General features: G+C 38.0%; 2 protein-coding genes across 4 annotated transcripts in view; one reads left to right on the plus strand and one right to left on the minus strand.

Moving 5' to 3' along the window:
* Positions 1-395: 395 nt before the first annotated feature.
* Positions 396-24787, plus strand: LOC135199595 (pre-mRNA-splicing factor SPF27-like). Of its 3 annotated transcripts, none has more exons than XM_064227769.1 (7): positions 396-554; positions 5143-5304; positions 5561-5653; positions 6255-6427; positions 8225-8335; positions 8575-8766; positions 24589-24787. In XM_064227769.1, exons 2-6 carry the CDS (start codon positions 5230-5232, stop codon positions 8756-8758), a joined length of 636 nt encoding a protein of 211 aa, XP_064083839.1. In that variant the 5' UTR covers positions 396-554; positions 5143-5229; the 3' UTR covers positions 8759-8766; positions 24589-24787. The 3 variants fall into 3 exon arrangements, with proteins under 3 accessions (XP_064083839.1, XP_064083824.1, XP_064083831.1); XM_064227754.1 differs by lacking the exon at positions 24589-24787 and adding an exon at positions 10180-10800; XM_064227761.1 differs by lacking the exons at positions 396-554; positions 24589-24787 and adding exons at positions 605-740; positions 10180-10800.
* LOC135199585 (nucleoporin NUP188-like) overlaps positions 11840-24930 on the minus strand; it is a 39949-nt gene continuing 26858 nt past the window's right edge. Inside the window, exons 20-28 of the mRNA XM_064227743.1 lie at positions 24225-24346; positions 23013-23170; positions 21850-22073; positions 21002-21133; positions 20618-20911; positions 20303-20428; positions 19726-19929; positions 12705-12890; positions 11840-12285 (exon numbers count right to left, since the gene is read on the minus strand). Coding sequence (XP_064083813.1) covers positions 12130-12285; positions 12705-12890; positions 19726-19929; positions 20303-20428; positions 20618-20911; positions 21002-21133; positions 21850-22073; positions 23013-23170; positions 24225-24346 — 1602 coding nt within the window. The 3' untranslated portion in view covers positions 11840-12129. The remainder of the gene's footprint in view (positions 12286-12704; positions 12891-19725; positions 19930-20302; positions 20429-20617; positions 20912-21001; positions 21134-21849; positions 22074-23012; positions 23171-24224; positions 24347-24930) is intronic.

Consider the following 24930-nt stretch of genomic DNA (forward strand, 5'->3'; position numbering starts at 1 on the left):
ACATATCTTCGTGTTAATTCGTTATCAGTTTAGTTTACATTATGGAAAGAAGTGACGTTCTAAGCTGTATACTTTTTTACCATTGTTAATATAGTAATAATTTTTTCCATAACAATTGTTGATAACTTACTAATTATTCATAATTCCATTCCGTTTTTTTCGTTTTTTGTAGAGAGAAAATGTTTCATTTTATTTTTTTTCTTAATTATATATGCAAATTGCAAGGTATTAATGACTACAAAGAAATCATACATAAATTCATTATTTTGTCAAATTATAAAAATGTGTTAAATATCAGAAACAGTGTGAGATAATAATTACGATAAAATCTACAATTTTGTACGATATTTTTTACTGAAAACCCATAATTTTGAGGAGCCAGTACGATAATTCCAATCCGAGAGTGTGGCAGCACTGGCAGTCAGTCAGCACTAAACAGTGAAGTGATTAATAAGACCGTGAAGTCGCTTGTTATATTTTTAATCTTGTATTTATGCTAGTGGCTTGCTCAGTTTACTGTTTTTTTTTATTGTAATGGATCTGTCATGACCTAGGTAAGTTTTTTTTTTTACCCCATTTGCCATAGCTATAATCTTGAGGATTTTCACTGTTAATGGAAAGATAGGCTAGTATACCGGTAGCCAGCTTTGGCTAACTTAGACATTTGTCGGAACGTGTCAGAGGTTCTACCTACTAGGTACCTAGGCTAGTAGCCTAGAGGCTAGCCTACCATAGCCGAGGTAAAGTACATTTAGTTTAATTGCAATTTAGGAGTGTTGGGACTGTAACTACCCTGTAATAGCCTAATTATGTTTCGGCTACCCCATGGGTCAAAATGATACAATGTCGCAGCCCGGTTGTTTACCCTAGACCCACCCAAGTGAGTCCAGTATGCTAGGGTAGATCACCACGGCAGGCCAACCAGGCCACCTACATTCAACGCTTGCCACCCTCCGAAAAAGTACATTATAACGCGTCCTGACACCCGAGATGGGCATCAGTCGCGACTTGTTGTTGGTGAGAAACGGAGCTAAAGACCTCTACTCTCCTTTCGAAGTAAGTAGCCTATTTTCTCCAAAGTTAGAAATTAAGGCCAAATTTTAAGATTTAAACAGAGGGTACTGAAAATGGCGCCCACGGCAGTGGAAATCTCACCAAAACGCTTTAGAAATTTTTACTTACAACTAAAAATGTTTCGAAGATTGACGCCATCTCGATGTTTACGGAGTCGCTTGTGTCAACAAACTTTCCATTTCCTGTGATAAATCCGCACACCACTTGTACCCAGACGCTGGAGCACTTTATCACAACAATCGAAACACGATTTCTCACCAACAAACAAGCCAGGAGTAAACAGCTGTTTTGGTAGAGATGACGAGAAGCGTGCTCTTAGCTAATTTTTAAATAAAGTAGTAAAACATCAATATTTTTATATATTTATGATGATTAATTTGAAAATATTCGTTATTGAAAAGTAACTCGACTCTGACTCAAATTTAAGTAATTATTTTTCTGAATTAGAACGTTCTTTCAAGTTCTGTATTATGACGTCACGACATCTTGACTTTCGTACCTATTGTAAATAATTGCTATACTCAACTGTTATTGCAGAACAGTTTACCAGTTATTCATGCAGATTTGTTATCAGCTATACATGTAATTGTTTATAATCGTAATGCGCATATATATCTTTTATTATTTACTTTTTGATATATGAAGATTTTTTACTGCTGGATTATCCGCCGTAGTGTTGACGCAATCGTTTTCGGTCCATGGCCTCTGTCTGTTTTCGCACCATAAGAAATTAGGGCTGAATTTGCAATGACCAGAAAGTCGTTAAAAGAGGAAAGTTAGCATTGAGGGGGCATATGTTTTGACTGAGAAAAAATACAAATTTATTCAATAGCTAAGCTTTGTAAAAAATACTTGGTTATAAAAACTTGATTGACAACTAAGCAGCATGTCTACTATGGGTTTCAGAGACAGTGCAAGCACGTTTTTTGGGCAATACCTATTTCTGTAACGAACACTCGTAACAGAACGAGATTTTGCTATACGTAGTGCATTACACCCAGTGCCGTAATTTATAAGGGTATCGTGAATCACTAATCGTAAAGAATAACGTCACTTGTCCTTGTACCAAGAGACAAAAACTCCATTATGCAGAAATGGATACGAACACGCGTATAAAGCTCCACCTACCCTCTCCTACCGCCCCCCCCCCCCCCCCCCTCCACCGCCATCCCTTTTCTTCGTTCGTTCCTCCGCCTTCCTTTCTCTCTCTCTCTCTCTCTGTTGCATCGGTATGGTTGACCTCCAAAACTGGGTATAAGACTACACAAAAAACGTGAATAATGGTGAAATTAGGTAAGGTATGGAAGTATATATACATAAATATTAAGCAATTTTTATCATTATTGCATTACTATGTCAACCCAGAATTCATGGAAACAGTTTATAATAATGGAACGGCGTATGTGTGAAGCCCTCCACTAATGTGGCAACGATGATTTTGCCATTCTTAGCATGCAAACATTAAAGCATGCAAACATTAAAGGTTACATTTATTTCTGGCATACGATTATTAAAGAAATTCAAAATACTAATAAAGACTGAAATCAATGAAAAGTGCTAGCAAAAACAAAAAATCAAAAGAAGAAAAAAAAAACGTAGTCGTTCCTCTATGCACTTTTCCGTATTCGGTTCCTCTGGTTTTTTTTTCGGCAGCCAGATGTACGAAAACGTTAGAAACATTTGATTTTATCTACTTTAGAAATATCTGTAATTTTTCGGGGTAATTTGGTTGCAAAAAAGGGATAATATACATGAATTAAATCAAAATTTTTAAATAACAAAGTAATTTAAACTAAATAACGAGTAAAGTAAACAGTTTTAGGGAATAAAACTTTGCAGTTTCGTCGTCTGTCGTCGTCTGCTGTTCGTAATTGTGTTCATGGCGCGCGCGCTTAGAAACCAGGAACAGCAACGGGTTTTAAAGTGCAATGTGGAGTGAACTGAGACCAAAATGTGTATAATAACAATCAAATAAGCACTGTGGGTTTCAGTTGTGATGGCAGTAAGGATTTAAAAAACCGCCGATTCGATTACAAGGTAGGTAAGAATGAATTCAGTTCCAAAACCCATAACCTTGGGAAAAATAACAAGTTTCATACTTTCCCCCCCCCCCAAAACCCACTTTAATATAGGGACAAACAAAATGTTGTTTTATTGTGCTGATTACAACTGCAATCTTGAGTAAGATCAATAAACGTTACATATATTACGCTAACATTGTTCAAATGAGTGCTGGGAATGGCTGGGGTGAAATATGGTGGCCGTCACTGATGAGAACCGTCCATGCAAAACGTAGCCGCCATATTGGATTTCAAAACTGCCTTGAAAACATATTTTACGAAGAGCTCACATGCTTATTTTAGTTCGTATGGGGCTTTCATATATCACATTATGTTGACGAAACTTCAGTCTTTTAAATGGTATGCTTAGAGTTGCAATTGTATTCTTGTTTCACCAATTAAATATCGAGTGAATAAGACCCGTCCACCGTGATGAGGGTTGGCCTGCCGTGATGTTCTACCCTATTTGATGAAAAAAGATGGAGATGTGAAGAATAGGATATTTGTTTTTTATTTAGTTGAAGTTTTATTTCTAAGTAGCAACTCCGTACAGGCTGTAAGAAACGGTTCTGCGAATTCGAAAGTCATCAGGATGCCATATGCTCAGGAAGGGATTGTTTAAGGAATTCTACTTTAAAGGGAACCAAACTAACCCACTGTTCCCTAATCTAATTTAACCTAGTTTGCTGTATCAGGCAGAGCTCCCAGATCCCTTGGTGAAGGAAACCATTTCTTGCCAAATGTACCCCTTGTAACACTGCTCATTCCCCATAGCATTCCAAGATGGCGAGCTTACAAAAACTTAATTAGGTCTGAGGTTAACTAAATACAGTCGACCGACAAAAAGAAACTGTAAATTAGTAATAAGTAACCAAAATTCTATAGGGAAAGTAAATTAGTACATAGATTTATGGCCAAAGTATACCAGTTCTCGATGTTAGAGTAGCCTACAGTATTTTGCTTTGTTCTTAGCCTACGCATCCACAATATATATGCTTATTAAGAAGAGCATACTAAAGCTAGCTTAGGCCTATTATAAATAGAGGCTACTCTTACCGAGCTATTTAAAATTGTTTAAAGTGTCTGGTTGATTACAAACCAAGGATATAAATTATCCCAGAAATGGCAGAAAACACTCAAAATCTTCATGGAATACTAGGCTAGGTTGGCAGTAAAGTGGTTAGTGTCATGGCATTATATTTGGAAGAAGGGGGGTTTGAGGGAACCTGGCTGGTGTTTGCCTTAGCAAACGGTGGCGGAGAACTAAATTTTACTTCAGCCAAGTCAAGGAACTGTGCCGTAGGTTAGGCTGGTTTGAAGGAGGGTTAGATTAGGATTTATCAGGTTTATTTTGGTAGTTTTTAATAAAAGACTATACTTTTATCCTGCTGGTCTGGAGTTGTTTCATGTTGTGACATTCATGGTGGTGGGGATGGTATTATAAATGTGATTTTCATGAAAGTAGGGCTTGTATTAAAGTAAAAATTTACCTTGAAACACTAGCCTTTCATTGAAATATGGATGAAAATTTGCTCTACGACCTAATTGTTTGTACTGGTGAAATGTTTTTAGTATATATATATATATATATATATAGTATATATATATATATATATATATATATATATATATATACTTTTTTTGTGTGATTCCAATAAATTGATATTCTTCATAGAAATGCTTTTGTTTTTATAATGACCCAAACATGCCCCCACCCCCGCCCCTCCCCATCTACCATAGGCCTAATGGTAATTGTAGGCCCTAGTATGCCTAAGGCCAAACTCATATAATCTGTTCTATGCTAATTAATCTGATTTCCTCTAAATCAAAAGAATGTTAAATCACTGAATTTCCTTAAATTACATTAAAACTTTGAAATGTACTATTGCATTAAAGTGGAATTTTTAAAGTTCAACACTAAATGGTATTTGAATTTTGGTTGAACTGAAACTATCATATCCTCTGAAAAGCTTTAGATGCCTTCAGTTAATGAAATTTTTCATTCCAGGTGTTTATGAAATAGGAAGCAGACCACAGAAGAAAGAAACAGTCAAATAGGTCACACAGAAGTAATACCAAATAACTTCTCAAGAAGATGAGTCATGATGTGATTGTTGATGCTTTGCCATATATTGACACTGGTTATGATGAACCTGGAGTTAGAGAAGCGGTAAGGTTGAGCCATATGGGCTGGTGTAAATGATGATTTTGTATTGAAAATGTTGTTTTGTTTTATAAAGAATCTGTTTTTATGAAATACACATTGCAGTGGTTGAAAAAAACTTTTTATTTTCACTCTATGTAAGTCAGAATAAATCTGTTTTTTTTTTTTTTTTTTTCACTTGGTATGTAAATGAGAATAAATCTGTTTCAGCTTCCATAATTTTGTATTGTTTCAGTATTTGATACAGTGTGAATTTTTGCAGGCAATTGCCATGGTTGAAGATGAAAAGAAGAGATACCGTCCTACAAAAAATTACCTTGAACATCTTCTGCCGCTGAATTTGTCTGCATTTGAGGTAAGATGAAATAAATGTGCAAGAGGCATTCAGGGCATTTTAGATTTTCTTTCCATGGAGTTAAAGGAAAAATGACAAATATCAGATAAGACAGCCTTTTGATAAAACCAAAGGAATTAATGAAAAATAAGAAGGTTGAAAGCAATGCCTCCAGGATTGAGGGGGCTATTTAAGATCATTATCCCTGTCTTGTGTAAGGCACCATAAAATTAGAAGTGAGAGGTACTCGCTTTGAGAGCTAAATACAGTACTATATTATGGTACAAATGACACTCACCATAGGGCATAGAAAAGTTAATCATATGGTCATATCATAATTTTGGTGTTGATAGTATCTCAAAAATTTTGAGCTGTACTTCAAAGTACGTGTTGTGTTTGCTATTCCAAGGATCAAATAGGATGAAGGGTAAAATAATGAGGTGTAAATTAATTTAATGATAAAGAAAGTTTTCACTGCCTGTTGATGGTTGTTTTTGGCAAAGTAAACTTTAAGTGATAAATTGGTTAACTGTTATGTTATTTTTGAGTAACTAGTATTTTGTTTCCGTATGAATATTTATTCTGTATAAAAAGTTTTCAATACCTTCCTACCTTATTGTAGACAGAGGTTATGCGTGTGGAATTTGAGCGTGTGGCAGCAAGACAGCCCATGGACACCCTTAGCATGAAGCGTTATGAATTACCGCCACCACCTCCTGGTAAAATGACAGATGTAGCTGCTTGGAGTGAGTGTGTAGATAATTCAATGGCTCAGCTAGAACACCAGGCTACCAGGTATAGTTAAACTACATAATTTCCTACGATAATTTTGTAAGAATTGTTTAATTTTGTCAAATGTTTCAAATTTATACATTGCTTTAAATCAGTAATAATTATATAGAGGTAAGAATCTCATAAGTACAGAAATGTCACAAGGTCAGAACTGGACCTCAGTTTTGAACAGATCTTTTTATTTTTACAACTATATTACACTGGAAGGTTCGGTAATGCTTAAATTGTACACTTATACAGTATTTAACATACATCCTATAATGTCTTGCATATACGTACAGGCAGTTTCCGGTTATCTGCGAACTCAGTTAATGGCGATCAGGTTTTATGGAGTTTGTCTAGCACCATAAAACCAGTGATTTATGGTACCATAATGCGCCGAGTTTCGGTTATCAGCGCCATAAGGTGCCAATAATAGAGTTATGGCAGAACATACCTAACAGAGGTGCCATTAATCAAAACTCGGCGTCATAAACACCAGAAATTACCACGTTTCGGTTAATGGCGGTTTTCGCTTATCAGCACCCTCCCGAGAACGGAACCCCCACCGATATCCGGCGACTGCCTGTAGTAATTTTTCTTGTTACCTGTGTTCCTGTACTTTATCTATATTAGACAGTATCATTTGATTTACTTTTGGAACAGTTATGTGCATTTTGATTTCTTATGTTAATTTTTTTTTATTTGCCCAAGGAAAAGTGCCTTGGGTTCTCGGGTAACTTATTTTATGTGCAAATGACTAATGTTGACGACCTGTATACATTCCACTAGTTAACAATAGGTGTGTGTACTGTTTTCACTTATTCAGTTAGGGGAAAGAAGCTACAGTTCCTTTCAGGATAGTTTCAAAGTTTGAAGTAGCCAAACAGAAAGTTTTCTATTGACCTTTTTATGAAATCATAATACCAATGAAGGTATATTCTCATTTAGAACAGTTAAGATTTCTTTGGGCCATTCATTTTGGCATGTTTAGTTTTATTGCTGCTCTTGAGTAGAGTGATCCTTTAAAATTTTTTAAGGTGCACTCAGTAAAACTAGAGACACAAATAGAAAGTATTAGTCTTTTGTTTGTGTCTGAATTAAGTTTCCAGCCCTAATTTCATGATCATTAATAGTTTTATGCTACAATTTACCTTTATAGGGAATTAGTTTTGCTTTCTGTCTTGTGCTTTTTTTCCAGCATTATAGTAGTATGTACTTCAGTTCAGTAATTAATTGTCACAATTAACTAATGCTCCTCTGAACTACTTTGCTATTCTTTTGAACTGAGTTGCCATGGGCAAGCACTGCTGAATGTTTCCCCACAAAAGAAATAGCAACAATTTAAAGTAAATGAAATGCACAGAATTATATTGCTTATACATAAGTCTGTTATTGTAGTTAAATGTTTTAAATCTTCAACTGCATCTGTGGTGCTTTTTTTCTTTTCTTTTTTTCATAATAAACCACAGGTTTTATGCAAACATAATATTTTGGCTCTGTTTTGTAAAAGAATATTTTCACACACTGTTGAAGGGTATGAATAATGGGTAAGGTCTGCTTTTTAAAGTGCAGAGCACAGTGTAAGTGGTACTGGAAATTCACTGCACTTTCATTTACCTCCAAATTCATTACTCTAATAATAAAAACCCTCAAGGCTGCTCTTTGAAAGTCTTTATAAAGATAATGATGATATTGTCCTTCAAAAGTGCTAGTGTCATGTGGTAACAAGTTCAAAGAAAGATACCAATTTTCTCTTGTACTTTCAGAAGCCTATTACATATTTAGATTGAAATGTTTAACTGATAAAACAATTTTCAGGATAATGAATTTACAGCTAATGGAAGAATATGGATCAGAAGCTTGGAAGAGTCACAATAACATGCTTCAGAATATGTTGACAAAACAACAAGCCTTATTACAAGATATAAAGTAAGTGATCTTTTTCTTTCCACATATTAATACTACAGTTGTGATGAGGGTTTTATGAGTGATCAAATTTGCATTTTACTTCCATATTGGTCAGAAGTACAGAGTATTAGTAGAATATTTGATTTATATAAAGATTAATTTTGATAATATTGTTTATTGATTTGGAATGTTCCATTCTTTTTACCAGCAGAGAAGTTGATGCCATTATAGCTAAAAAATATCTTTCTGTTTTGTAACAGGAAAGAAATTCAGGAGCTCAACTGGTCTAGAAAGAATATGCAGACAAAAGCAGGTGAAGAACTACGTCATCTTGAAAGTAGTTGGGTTTCCCTAGTGTCCAGGAATTATGAAATTGAACAAGCTTGTGTATTACTGGAAGCACAAATAGCTAAACTGGAAATGGAAATTAGTAACCAGGATTAAACAAAACGGTATGAAGTATTTTTCTTTGAAATGTCTTGGGAATTCGAAACCATATCCATTTAATTTAAAATTATTTTTTAGTTAGCCTTATAGTACTGAAGAAAGCCAAGAAAATTTAGTGAATGTTATTGGTGGCCTAGGAATGATTTTGTAAGTTTCTATTGAAAATGTATTTTGTTTGTTGCTCTAAAGGTAGAGTATTCTGTTTTGCTTCTAATTTTGAGCCTTTTAAAGATTGGTGCGTTAAATGACAATAGTTTGTCATTGTGTGGTATTTTCATTTAGGGGGCAACTTATTGTGCATGAAACAAGTGAAGTATGGAGTTCATGAATTAAACACAAAAATATCACATGATTAACATTGTGCCAATTAATGTAACATCCTCCATAAATACAAAAACTTTTCACTATGGTTGTCAAGGCCTTGAATTTTACTTTTGCAGCTGACGATCCCTTGCATTTTGAAAGTATGTGTAAGCGATTAATTCGTATGTGTAGCCTAGTCATCGTACAAGAGTGCACTGGAAAGTTTATATTCTTTTGCACACAACTTTCAGTATTTGAGAGTGGTTCTCAGGGTTGCTTCAGAAGTACAAAATTGGAAGAATTACCTTGTAAATTGTTAGTTATGCACATCTGTGAAGCATTAACCAATAAGTAGTATGGGTAAATATTACTTATAATTTTATTTTTATCAAAGGAGTACTTCTTTGAATTAAACTATTGTAATAAGATGTGGCATTATTCAGTCCTGGGCTTATGTTAAAATATTTTCTGATCAAAACTTGCAGTGAAATATGGCAACATTTTATTTCTCATTTAAAGTGTGCACTCATCTTTGATTCAAGTCTCTTATCAATGAAACAAACAGTTGGGAAAATACAAAGAAATTTAAAGATTAGCTTACAAGAAATAGTTTGATTAAAGTATTGAAGAGAATGCTCATACAGTAAATGGAAATGCACTTTTTAATACAAAAAAAGGCAAGCTGGCAGTCCACTTCTACTTTATTTTGCATTATGGGAGTGCTTTTGTACCTTTTTAACAAAGTTTAAGGGTGTCTACCTAGTAACTTGGTGGTCTCTTGAATATATAATTGACATTTAAAAAATTAAAATTTTTTCATTTAATAACTGCTAAAACTACTGACCCAACATCTTTCGTTATTTTTGGTATCATTATAAAGTAGTTTAGCCAGAACATTGAGCTATATTTCAGCAGCTGCACCCAGGTATTATTGTGGCAGTTAAGAGCCATTATGTATGTGTACTATCACGGATACATGAGGAACCTCTTGAGTTAATGCAAGTATTTCTGAGGTTTGTGGTCTTTAATTGGGGATGCAGCTTGGAATAACTTCTGTTCTTTGGAGTATGACTGGAATCTTATGAATGCTGATGATATCAACTTTGACATTCCAGGATTCAAACTGGCTGGACTTCCAGCACGTTGCAAAAGGCTGGAAATGGTGTTAGTGGTAATAGACAACATTCATGAATGACTGGATGAACATGGTGACCCTGTATCAGAAGAGGAGAGAGCTGAAGTTGTTTCTGTTGCAGATGCCCAGAATGCCATTATTCTTGTAGTAATGACTGTGATCTGCGCACAACTTTTCCATTTAGTAACTTGGAACCCTCATCAAAAATGGACTACCCCAAACACAATGTCTTGTTCTAGCCTGCTTGAACCCTCATCAGGAGATGGGATTTCTTTGTTAGAGGCAGTAGTGTTTGTTTAAGACAGAGGATGCTCATCTTATGCATGTTGCCCTACTGCAACAAAGCCCACTATAGAATCAATTCACTTTTTGTTTTTTGTGTTGCATCCACAATCTAGTACATTTGCCATCATCTTCACTGGTATGAGTTGAGTTGGATTTCCTACTTAGATTACAACCTCACCCCTACACCTCTTGCCAACATTAATGTAAGGGCATCATGGTGCTGAGCTATTATTTAGCAAAGCAGACTTGGTGTTAGAATTACTGTATTTTTTATAGTAATAAAGTGTATAGAAGTAAAAAGAACTTCAATTTTGAAGTCTAGATCTTCATTAGTTCCCTTTTTCATGTTTTCTTGAGCCTTGTTACAGGCCTTTGTCCTATTGCTTGCATATCAACTGCTTTCCTGACCAACTGTTCCTCACCTCTTCTTATTTTGTGTCCAAACCAACTCGTCTTGAGATCTGTCTTATTTCCAACCTCTGGATACAATGTCACTCCATTAATTTCTCATTATAATATTCCAACCATAAATTTGTTCTCTCATGTTTCCATGTCTATGGTTTTTTTTTTTTTTTGATAACCAACTTCGTCACTTCTCATTACATGTCTAAGCCATCTCAATCTATTATCTACTCGCTGGACTCTTCACTAATTGTGGAATTCTCCGACGGCAGAGAGGCCACGAATCTAAACACTATTGTTATATCTTTTAAAAATCTCCTTTTTTTTTCAGTCAGTTTCCCTCTGCATGTAGTAGTACACGCCTTATGTACCCCTCAGAAATCTGGCTGGGTATACTAAAGGGATATTTTTATTTACTTGTAGAGTTGATAACGCTTTCCAAATCATCCAGGCTTTAGCTGCATTTTGTCTTACTCCCTTTCAGTCTCTGCCTCAAAGCATGTTTGTATCTTCAAGGTAAGAGAAGTTTTCTACCTCATCTAAAAAACACATGGTTCTGTACTTTTCTTTCTTCCCTCTTGTTCTTTTAATATATTAATGAGTATCAAGAATCTCTTACTCCATATTGTTATTCTTACCCACAGCAGCTTGGTGGCCACTTTCTTGACTATTGTTTCCTTTGCCTCATTTACTATCCTATTAACTTTTATTTTGCCTACCGTACATTAATTTTTTCATCCTCTTTTCTTGTTTCTGCTCCTCCACCTTTTAGGCATTTCACTGTACTGTTTAGCAGATTCTGGTGTTAACGCCTGTTTGATTGGTGGCTATTTTGTGAAGTGAAATCAGTCAACCAATAACAAATTAATGGTAGGGGGGCAAGTTTTAATAAGGCTATTTTCATTGCCTTTTAGAAGATGGGAGTTCATTCACCTGTGACTAATGAAATAGCATTGTACAACATTACTTTATTAAAGTACTAAGACAGAATTTCACGCATAAAAAACTCGGTACATACTGTATTTACATAAACATAAATTCTTGGTAGTACTCCATTTCAACTTTAGTCCAAGAAAGAAGAAATTTAAAGTACCACAGTATTAATTTTGCAAGTTAAAAGTTAACAATCCAACTTGCTTCCTGGTCTGTCAAAATCTTACTGGAAAGTGGGAATTAACATGTAATTTTCAAATAATTCAATACTAATGGTTTAATAAAACCAAGCTCCTAAAATGTTTGTATTTCATTTTGTTGCACTTAGTCTTCCCACTAACTGCTGCGCTAAGCGTAGGTAAGAGAGATCAATGTGTGATGAACTGGTAATTCCAGTACCGCCAGTGCTTATGGGCAAAGGAGAGACAGCAGGCCGTCTACCCAACCATCGAGTGAAGAATGAATTCTGTGAAGAAAAATGAATTAGCTTCTACTCTGAAAATAATTAGTAGTTTACTTAAACTGCTAAATGTAACACAAGAAAAATATTTTTGTGAATCAGAGCTGAGAAAATGATGAGTAGGAATATTAAGAAAAGGAAAATTATATAGAAGAGCAACTTTGAAAACCACAAGAAATACAAAAATGGTAACACACACAACAGTAGCAAAGAAATGAACCTGTCAAGATTATTATGAACAAATGTGGGTTGTGGGTTAAGGCCTTTACAAGCTTTCACCTACATCAGCACATACATTCATGACAATTCTATCAGCTTCTTAAGACAGTACTAATAGCAGTATGTACCAACCTGATGGTAGTCAAGTGCAAAATCGCATTGATAAATGGTCTAAATAGGTAACTAAATATAGAAAAATTACAAACCATTTCATCTGCGAGTCCATGTCGTACTCGGAGGGCATCCCGAGGGGGTGTCTCAGGGCTCATGAGGGCCAAAGTTGCCTGGGTCAGCAGGATCAGCAAAGCCTGCTCAGCACAAGTTGCCAGAACCCTGGTATCTAGCCCAACTTCTGGAGCACCACTTCGGCATGGAGACACCCCTCTACTTTCCTAATGAGAAAAGCTTGTATATAAATTTCATGCAATACGGTGTTTGGAAAAGGTGAATTTTACATCAGGCAAATTGACTACTATGTAAACCTTAGGCAACATGAGTAAGTACCAAAAAAATGATATTGTTATGTTACAATAAAGTTTCATACATACTTACCTGGCAGATATATACATAGCTAAGACTCCGTCGTCCCCGACAGAAATTCAAATTTCGCGCCACTCGCTACAGGTAGGTGTCAGGTGATCTACCTGCCTGCCCTGGCGGCAGGACTATGGGAACCATCCCCGTTTTTCTATCATATTTTCTCTCTTCCACCTGTCTCCTGCGGGGAGGCTGGGTGGGCCTTTAATTGTGTATATACTGCCAGGTAAGTATGTATGAAACTTTATTGTAACATAACATATCATTTTCATACAATCAACTTACCTGTCAGATATATACATAGCTGATTGGCACCCTTCGGTGGAGGGTAAGAGACAGCTACTATATGAATAGACAGGTAAACAACATTTGTTGTAGGTATAAATAAAACCTTGGTTCCTACCTGATAGGTGGTAGACTTCGTGGGGTGGTTTGCCCAGTAGTCTGCATCACCTCAAGAAACTTTAGCGAGATATGTGATCTATGGCCAAGAGTTCTTGTGGGTCTGCCGATGGGGTCTTACCCACTTACTCAGCAGAGCCTAAAAGGACTTTGTCAATGGGTGCTGATCCACTTATATGACAATACAACTTATGAAGGAGCACACAACCCAATCCCGAACACTGATCCTAACCATATGTTAGAACTAAGGATTGTTACGAGTTATCCCCGAACTCGTCACAACCAAACGTAACTCAAAACCACTACGCACACATACATAATTTTCAAAAAAAAAAATTTTACTCAACTAATTGGATATGACAAGAATTCTCTTATGAACAACATAGACGGCCGCCCGTGCGAGCCTGAATCCTCCATTGTTCGAAGAGATTCTCGACCATATCCAAACAGAAGAACAGTATATACATTTAAGGATTGGTGTCGGCTCCCGTACCCAGAATCGTATCTGCCGATACGATAGGACCAAGAGAAAAGCACTTCTCATACGTCACACGCACGTCTTTCAAGTAATGAGATGCAAATACTGAGTTGCATCTCCAATATGTCGTATCTATAATGTTTTTAAGCGACATATTCTTATAAAACGAGAGAGACGTCGCAACCGCTCTTACTTCATGAGCTTTTACTCTCAGTAGTTGTAATTGTTCGTCAGGACAGACCTTATGAGCGTCCGTAATGACGTTTCTTACAAAGAACGCTAGAGCATTCTTGGACATCAGTCTTGTGGGGTCTTTTACCGCGCACCAAAGACCTTGTCTAGAGCCTCCCAACTGACGCTTCCTCTGAAGATAGAACTTCAGAGCTCTAACAGGGCATAGAGACCTCTCTGCTTCTCTGCCTACGAGACTCGACATTCCTTTGACTTCGAATGACCTAGGCCAGGGATTCGTGGGATTCTCGTTTTCGCTAAAAAAACAGGGTCTTAAACGAGCAAATCGCCGAGTCTCCCTTGAATCCTATTTTATCCTGTAGAGCTTGTAACTCACTAATTCTTTTTGCCGTCGCTAACGATAAAAGGAATAGGCATTTTCTAGTTATGTCTCTAAATGATGCCAGATGCGGAGGCTCGAATCTATCCGAAGACAGATATTTGAGGACTACGTCCAAGTTCCAGTTCGGAGGTACTGGTTCCTTAGACTTCGAAGTCTCAAAAGATCTTATGAGATCATGGAGATCTTTGTTATTTGCCAGATCTAATCCTCTGTTCCTGAATACAGCCGAGAGCATACTTCTGTATCCCTTTATTGTGGATACGGCTAGATAAGAGATTTTTACTCTCAGGAAGTAGCAAGAAATCAGCAATTTCCGCTATAGAGGTAGAGGAGGAGGACAACTTCTTGGCTCTACACCACCTTCTAAAGACCTCCCACTTCGACTGGTATACTTTCGTAGTGGAGGTTCTGCGAGCTCTCGCGATCGCGCTTGCCACTTCGCGAGAAAAGCCTCTCGCTCTGACAAGTCTTTCGATAGTCGAAAGGCAGTCAGAGCGAGAGCGAGGTTTTTGGGATGGTACCTCTTTGAAGTGTGGTTGTTTGAGAAGATCCGTCCTTCCTGGTAGGGATCTTGGAAAGTCTACGATCCACTCTACCACCTCCGTGAACCATTCCTGGGCCGGCCAAAAGGGGGCTATTAATGTCATCCTCGTCTCTTTTGACGCCACAAACTTTTTCATTACTAACCCCAGGATTTTGAATGGGGGAAAAGCGTAAAAGTCCACTCGAGACCAGTTTAGCAGGAAGGCGTCTACCATAATCGCTCTTGGGTCTTCCACGACCGAGCAAAACACTGGGAGCCTTTTTGAAATGTATGTTGCGGAAGAGATCCACATGAGGAGTTCCCCCACCAGAGACCAGAGATCGAGACACACTTCCTCGTGCAGAGTCCATTCTGTATGAAGGACCTGGTTCCTCCTGCTGAGCCTGTCCGCCCTCACATTCCTTGCTCCCTGTACGAACCTTGTCAGCAGGGAGATGTTCCTGTGAGACGTCCAAAGTAATAGGTCTCTCGTGAGTTCGTAAAGGAACGAGGAGTGTGTGCCTCCCTGTTTCCGAATGTAGGCAAGTGCGGTGGTGTTGTCCACGTTTACTTGCACTACCTTGTCTCTCACCAGAGGCTCTAGGCTCTTCAAGGCCAGGTGTACGGCGAAGAGCTCTTTGCAGTTTATGTGCCAGGACACTGTGCTGGTTCCCAGGTGCCTGACACTTCCTCTGAGCCTAATGTTGCTCCCCAACCCGTCTCCGACGCGTCGGAGAACAACACTAGGTCTGGGTTCTGTGTTCTTAGAGAGATCCCTTTGTTCTCTTCCAGAGGTAGCAACCACCACTGTAGGTGTGCCTTTATCTCCACTGGAATGGGAAAAACGTCCGACAGTTGTCCGGTTTTCCAGCTCCAAGACTTCTTGAGGAAGAATTGAAGTGGACGGATATGAAGTCTTCCTAGAGGGAAGAATTGTTCCAGCGAGGAAAGCGTCCCCAGAAGGCTCAACCATTCCCTCGCTGACGTTTGTTGCTTCTCTAAGAAGAGAGAGATTATCCTCAAACCTTTTGCGGTTCTCTCTTGCGAAGGAAAAAAACTCGAAAACCCCGAGAATCCATCCGAATCCCCAAGATAGACTAGGTCTTGTCTGGGGGTCAGTTGAGACTTCTCGAGGTTCACAAGCAATCCCAACGCCTTGGTCAAATCCAGAGTTAACTTTAGGTCCTCCAAGCACTGTCTCTCCGATCTGGCCCTGATTGATCCAGTCGTCTAGATACATAGAGACATTCACTCCTTTGAGATGAAGAAATCTCGCCACATTCCTCATCAGGCTTGTGAAGACCTGAGGAGCTGTGGACAGGCCGAAGCACAAGGCTCTGAACTGAAAGATCCTTCCCCCCGTCATGAAACGGAGGTACTTCTTCGACGAAAGGGTGGATCGGGACATGAAAGTAGGCGTCCTGGAGATCTAGAGACACCATCCAATCTCCTTGTCGTAATGACGCTAGGACTGAAGCAGAAGTCTCCATGGAGAACTTCTCCTTCTGAACAAATTTGTTCAGAGAGCTGACGTCTAGTACTGGTCTCCAGCCTCCCGAGGCTTTCGCCACTAGAAAAAGGCGATTGTAAAACCCCGGGGAGTTTGATCCAGTACTAGTTCTACTGCACTCTTGTCCCACATTTGTTCCACCATCGATCGAAAGCAGTGATCCCTCAGCACAGGGTCCTTGTACTTGGCTGATAGTTCCCTTGGTATTGACGTTAGGGGCGGAGTATTCAGGAAAGGGATACGATATCCCTTCCTTATGATATTCAATGAAGACGCGTCTGCGTCTATCAGCGTCCAGGCCTCCACGAATCCCAGGAGCCTGGCACCTACTGGTGCTTGGAGGAGAAATGTTTCATTTTCCCTTTTTAAAGGGACGAAAGGCGGACCTACCTCTCTTCTCTGGAGCCTTCCTTCTTGCGGGAGGTCTGGAGATCGGACCACCTCGAAAGGGCTGCATAGAAGTGCTAGGTCCTTTCTTGTCAGATACTAAAGCAGGTTTCTTCTTCCTAGCAGACTGCGTCAGAAGATCCTGCGTCGCCTTCTCAGTTAAAGAGTGAGCCACGTCCTTCACTAACTGAGAAGGGAACAAATAGTCAGACAGAGGTGCATACAGTAGAGCTGCCCTCTGAGCATGCGAGACTGCCTTCGTTAAGAAGGCGCATACACGCCTCCTTTTTCTTTAAAAGACCTGCTCCAAATAATGAAGAGACTTCAAAAGATCCTCCTGTACCGCTTTGTCGATGCAAGACAAAATGCATAACAGGGCTTTCAGGTTTCGATTCCCTCTGAATCATGAGCTTTCTTGGACATCACCCCAAGGGACCAATCCAAGAAGTTGAAGACTTCCAATACATGGAAGAGTCCCTTGAGGAGATGATCCAGTTCTGAAATACTCCATGTAATTCGAGCAGAATTGAGACTTGGACGCCTTGAAGCGTCAACTAACGTCGAAAAATCTGCCTCTGTTGTAGAAGGGAGAGCGATACCCATATTTTCCCCCGTCTTGTACCATATGCCTCTTTTCCCAGCTAACCTTGCTGGAGGGCATGCAAAATACTGTCCTGACTAAGTCTTCTTCGACTTCATCCAGGAGTCTAAGGCGTGTAAAGCCCGCTTCATCGAGATGGTGGGCTTCATCTTCAGAAAGACGAGGGCTTCTAGCCTTCGCACTAGAAAAGAGCGAGCGTGGAGAAAGGAGGGCAGCCGGAGTCAACTCGTCTCCGTATTCTTCAAGAAGCAGGTAGTCAACACCTTATAGTTGGACAAGCCCTCTCTTCCATGATCGTCATCATCCGAGTTTTCCTCCAACTCGGGATATATCTGAGTTTCCGTTCTCCTTCCTGAACTTTCCTCTTCTGGAGGAGACAAACTCCTGATAGGAGAGGGGCTAAGGGAATGAAATTCTTTCCTTTTTCCCGTTTGATAGACTTGGAAAGCGTCACAACCTGCGTCTTCTCTTGTGAACTGTAGGAAAGACGCCTTTGGTTGACGCTTCCCGCTTCTCCCGGCGTCATGTATGACGTCTCTTGTTGACGTCTTGATGCGCTTATCGCGTCTGGAAGACGCTCCTCTCTCTAATGGGCCGTGCCTACTCAGCGTCACAATCTTGGACGGAGCGTCACGTCTCAGATCCGCTTGAAATGACGCTTCACTTCTAAAAGACGTCTTTCGTTTTTCTTGTCTTACAACACTCTCGTCCGCCCCCGTTCTAGTTCTCGAACTCGAAGCTCCTGCCATACGTTTAGCAGTTTCACATCTGTCTGACGCTTCTCTTCGAGCAGGTGAGAGAGGACGAGACTTCTTAATTGGAAGCGTCACGTCCTTCCTGACCGGGGCCGCTAAAACTCCCACAAGAGATGACAGTTTGTTTCCTGAAACCGCCATAATTATCATTTCGTTGACGCTTCTCCCACCACGTCTAGTGCATGACACCTCTCGTCATCACTCGGGGAAGAAGCATGATGGGGTACTTCCTCATAAGCGTCAGGTGACGCTGACGCCACCTTCGCCTTCTTAATAGCAGACGGGGCGTCATCCGAGAAGCGCTCTGGGCTCGAATCAATGTCTTGCTTCATATGACGCTTCAGCGGTCTCGATAAGTTCGACTCCTTCCACCCTCGTTTAGGTGAGGGAGAGGGAGAGGACGAGAAACACTCGCGAAGGACGCTTTTCCTATAGCGCCCTTGATGCTGGCTGCCATGAAGCAGAGCTAGCTGAAGGGACGTCTGACCGTTGGGGATTCCCCACGACCCCCTTAAGGCTTTCGACTTTCCTTCTCCTCTGGGCATGTGAGCTTGGAAGAGGTCTAGGCCTGGGAGCGCCGCAGGGACGATCAAACGCCCCCTCCACAACACTGATAGAACTCACTTCACTAAAATGTCACTATCACTAGCCTTACCTTTCGAGTCAGCCATCTTGGACTTCAGGTCTCTAATAGTCGCTTTCAGATTGGCGATTTCCGATGCCGAATCCGAAAAAACACTCTGAGAATGAGATCTAAAGGGAGAATCTACATCAGTCGGGTTAGAATTATCCGTGAAAGGCTCAATAGGCCTTGAACTCACCCCTTTCAGTCGTCTAACTCTATCCCTCTCTAACTTCTTCAAATAAGAAGTCAAAGTCTTCCACTCTTCTGCATTCAAACCCTCGCATTCCTTACAAGTGTATAGCAGAACACTGAACCCCCCTACATTTACGGCATACAGTGTGAGGATCAACCGAAGCTTTCGGTATCCTCACCCTGCAGCCTACATTCACACACATTCTCACACTCATTAGAATCAGACATACTGAGAAAAATCCAAAAGAGTTTATTCCAAAAACAGTCCACAGTAGCGAATGCCAAAACACGATCCAAATACGTCACCAAAAAGCCGAAAAACGTTGATCAAAGGTTGAAAAATGAATCTAAGTCAGGAGGTAATAACAACAATGTTGATACCACCGGCGACAGAGAAAATATGATAGAAAACGGGGATGGTTCCTAGTCCTGCCGCCCAGGGCAGGCAGGTAGATCACCTGACCTACCTGTAGCGAGTGGCGCGAAATTTGAATTTCTGTCGGGGACGACGGAGTCTTAGCTATGTATATATCGACAGGTAAGTTGATTGTATGAAAACTATTTTTATGTTAAAATTTCATGAGCATCACTTTCTTTTCTTCTATTTCAGTTATAAATCACTATAAACAGGAAATTATTTTACCTTGGATGCATGGCTATCAAAAAGATCAAGAACAGAAGTGAGTGAAGCTAAACTTGGCTGAGCAGTGGGGTCATGTGCAGAAACAGGGCGAAAGGAAGGGTGGAAAAACAGTGTCCAAGCCCCAACGTCAATCCCTGGGCCACACATCAAATCTGTCAGTTCTGGACCAAGGGCAATAATGGCACTCAAGCAGGTGCAGAGTACCTGCAACACAGAAATATACCAAACTTCAAATACACGATATATCATTTAACAAAGATGATAAAAACCACAAGGATTGTACTGTAATTAAAGTAGCAAAACTTATTCAAAACCAAAATCACTGCAGTTCAAATTTTATGAAAACAAATGACCCAAAAATGATCATTAAAAAATTCTTATACCAAAATTAAACTGTTTTTCTCGTGACAAAAAACAATATCTGGATATCTTTCTCATGAAGAACAGTATCCTCTGGATATAATAGTCTTTCAAACAACACTTTATTGAAATGAATCTGAGATTCTTTAGTTTTTATAAACCGATTGCGATTATAAAATCATCAAATCAGGTCACATATATAACAACGAAATCTTACCTGTAACATATTGTTGAGAACAGCTGTAGTGGCAGAAGAAATCACAGATGATGTTGGATCAGCAGCAGATATTGCATTCCTGTTATAGGAACCACTTTCTTGGCCACTCAATTCTAGCTGAACAACCTAACAGCAACAGGAATTTTTATTTAATTAATTACTATGTAGAGTGTTATACTGATATTTTAACTAATGAAAATTTGATACAAAATTTGGTTTAAATCTGCTTCAGTAATATAAAACTTAATATACTACGCATGCGATATCTTCACTCTAAGACTCATAATTTAGCTCTGGACTGAATCTCCTACTTACCCTAGGAGTACAAAGTAGATGTGTTGTTACATGAATGCAACGAGTTACTGCTGATGTCAGCTGAGAGTATGAAGCTGCATGAGTTACAATCCAAAGGGAGGCATGAGGAGCTAGAGCTGTGACAAGAGCAGCCGTGGCAAGGGCAAGTCCAGGCTGACGGTGAGGTGCTGCCAGAGATCCACACAAGGCTGACAGGTGAACTGCTGCAATGTTGACACCACCTTCAACCCCTCTTACACCTTCACGAATGACTCCCCAGACGACTCCCCATACCACCTCACTTAACAGGCTGGTCTAGAAAGAAAAAATTACATAACTTAGTCATATATAAAAATATTAAAATACAAAAGAAATACAGTATAATAGTAAACTCTATGACTATACCTTTGACGGAGGAATTGTAAGAGTAAGAGTCGAAGACAATGTATCTGTTGACAAATCATCTGACTGGTGTGATATCCTTGAAAGAGTTGCAATAAGACGCAGAAGTTCACCAACAACGTCATCTTTACCACTCTGGAATAAGGAAATCAAAATACATTTTGTACTGCATTCTGTGCTTAAATTTTATCCCCCACCAATACTTATTGTAAATGTGATGCTACATATCCTCAATTTTATAAAAGAAAACAATTATGCCTTGCTTTTCCTTAATGGTGACAAAATAATCTTGCCTGTAGGATATGTATAAGGAACAGTTCTTAAATGAATCACAATCTAGTTCACTAGTTACTTCTAAAACCCCATATTTGGACAAATTTGCAAGCAAATTTAAATCTTCAATAGCACGAGTTTAAAATTCTTGTGGCTGCAATGTCACCCTGCTAATTAGGGTATTATACAGCTCATCATCTTTAGTAAATGGTAAACTTTTTGTACAAACTAGTCACACTCACTGATCCATGGATATCTGATGAATATCCAACAAAACCCAGTCCCTACATGCAGAGAATGCATGTCAACACTAACCACAAACACTTCATGTGAACATCCAAATTCATAAGTTTTTGTTTTAAATGATTAAATTTGTAAAGAACTATTTGTAGAATAAAATAGATTTTATCATTTAAACAAAACTTTTGTATCAGTCCTATGAGGAATGAGTATTTTAACTGTCTAAAATTACCGAATAAAATAATAATACATTAGTAATATCAATAAATGCAGTCATGAAAATGACCATCACTATCTGGAAATCCAAACATAAATAGTTAGAATGCTTTATCCACTACCTGCATGTATATTTCTGTGGCATGAAGAAGAGCAGGTACAACAGGAGAGTAGTTGAGGTGGAGCTCTGCAGTGTCTGGATGGCACCGCAACAAGCACTGATGTAACAAGGCTGTAGCAATATTCAATATAGCCTCAGAGGTAACACTGGGATTTGCAGAGCCAGCTAGTCTACCATGTTGCTGCACTAGTGCAAGCACAGGATCCAACAGCACAATTACTTCATCTGCAAATTCATAATACCCTTTAACTACATGTGATAGAAATATGAATACGTATGCTGTATTTCAACATTAGTGTATACTACATATAAGTAAATAACATTATATGATGACAATAATATGTGGTACATAAACACAGACATGACAAATAATAATTTGATTAATACTTTTTATTATAAATTAATTTTAAAATGATTTAATTAAAATATTAGTTGGATAAAAATGTGTTCCTTTTGGCTAATAATTTGATGAAAATTTTTATTATAAATTAATTTCAAATTGGTTTAATTAAGATATTAGTTGGGTAAAAATTTGTTCCTTTCATAGTTATTTACACATTTTGGTATTTCACTGTACAATGTCCAGGTCATACATTCATATATACATAAAATATTTAAAGATACATGTATGGTCATCGATAGCCATACTATACAAATATGTATTGATATAACAGTATGTAAATTATATAACCTCATCAAAGTTGTTAAGAAAACTTAGTTCTTGATTACTGCTATACAGTATTTATTAAAAGTGTTTTCCTATAATTAAATTTATTAATGAATTTTCTTAAAAACCAAGAGATAAATCCTTTATGGAGCCATTTGTTGACAAAAACTGGCAGTTAAGTAACCGTCACTTCTTTATTTTTTTCAATACATTACCACTGCATTTTGTATTTAGCTGAAAAATTTATATATTTCTATTCGACTTTCAAATTTCAAAAAAAGATGAGGATAAAATTAATTTATATAAAATTATATATATATACTAAAGTACAGTCATGAACAGTACTTCCACTTACCTCTACACTTATAGATATATACAAACCTACATATTCTTATTAAATCTTCAATACCCTTTCATTATGTATAACCTTTATTTGTTTGAGACACTTCACTGTTTACTCAACACTTGTACTACTTCCAATCATCATTTCACTTTACCTTGTGATTCATAAGAAGCTTCTGTTAGAGTAACCATTCTTAATGCTGCTCCTAAGATCATGAAATGGCAATGAACTGGGGTCTCCATCACAGCTTCTTGCATTAACAAGAGTAACTTGCTAAGGCTCTTGAAGCAATCTGTTGTTTCGACTAGTTGTCTAAAATAAAAACATTTACAATTAAAATTTCATGTGTACTATATTACACTTTGTGAAGCTATCAAAAGTGGCATAATTTGCTCTGACTTAAGCTTTTGGGTTAGTGTTGGTAACACAAGATGTTTCTTCAACAGTTATGTAATCAAAAGGGTTTCTACCAAAATATTTCTAGTTACCATGACAGACTGGACTCTGGCTTTTATACCAAATAATTAATCACTACTGCAATCTGACAAGGGACTCAAGTTTTCTTTATAACAAAAAAGCATTACTAAAAACATTTATAAGGCAATTATGTACAGAAATTCCTCTCTTATCCACTTTCTTAACTGCACATTTTCAATGCAAGAAGGTTCATGACTTTATTCATCAAATCAAAAAAGGGAGAATAAAAACTACATGGTATTGTGCAGATTGCTTAAATATGACAGCAGAGCATAGATCAAACACTCTGGAGTGGGAGGAAAATACTCTTAAAATAACCTCTGCTTAGCCAGCCAAGCTCACTCATCATGTTGATGGGTTTATTGATGTTGAGGGGTTGGGCAGAGTGAAAGGGATAATTTTAACATGACTTGCCCAAGTGTGAGACCTGGAAGATATTATATGTTTATACTGAATGTAATGTACATACAATATAGTACACAGTGCTCTCAAAGTTCACTCAACATACAGCTGAGTAGAGTTGTGATGGAGATATAATAGACACCATTACTTATAATGACTCCTCTTACAGTTTACTTCTATAAAAAAAATGGATGCACTATTTACCAGATATACAAATCCAGTCTTTTAAATGGATACCCTTAGAGAAGGTATTCATATATAAGAATGGAAAAAACATTTTATACTACTTCTTTGCTACATTGTTTTCACTTTGTGGATTTTACTGACTCAATGACTGTTAACATAGTATAAGTAAATTGCAAGGAAAGGCTAAGGTTTTCGATGACTAAGAACAGGGCTGTTCCTTTAACAGCATTTTGTAATTGTATGCACCCCTTTCCACCTATAGAGTGGTGGCAAGATATTTACTGTATATAACTGTACTTACTTTCCACAGTGCTTGACAAGTGCTAAATACAACTGGGCAAGGAGATTTGTTGCTTTTTCATCCATGACACGACTGTCTAGCTGGTACACAAGTCCACTTAAAATGTCACTGGCAAGGGTTATCTAAAAGGAAGAACCAGTGACAATTAAAATAAATAAGCGTTCACTGACATTTGCAATTTTATAAACTATGTACATTAAAAACCAAGACACTACTTTTATTAAGTATGTGTATCATGTAAATTTGAACATAATTGTTTTATGAAACACTTCAGACCATTCTTATATCAAAGTTCAAGAAGTAACATTTTTATTTTAATTCTTTAAAGACTGGAAATTTTTTTCATATATAACATACATTACAGATTCTGCCTGTTTTTCAAACTGTCACCAACCAAAAGAGGCATGTTGCTGAACAAGCAGAACAAACACCCTTGGCATGGGCCCTCCTAACACCTATTGCCACACAGGTAGCAGCAAACTACCCCTTCTCTGATGTGATCATCAAATGAGATTTGAACGATTTGATTTATTGTACGCATTAAGAATTCTCGTCATAAGATACAACTGTAATTGGTTGATCAATGATGGATATGCTGTAGCTCTATAAAATACCTACATAAAATTTGTAAAAATATCCTGAAAAAAATTATTCCTTTACATTTCTATACTACTAAAGAAATGTTATTAACAATGCCACCTTTCCA

This window comes from Macrobrachium nipponense, chromosome 23 (assembly GCF_015104395.2).
Source record: "Macrobrachium nipponense isolate FS-2020 chromosome 23, ASM1510439v2, whole genome shotgun sequence".
Lineage (NCBI taxonomy): Eukaryota > Metazoa > Arthropoda > Malacostraca > Decapoda > Palaemonidae > Macrobrachium > Macrobrachium nipponense.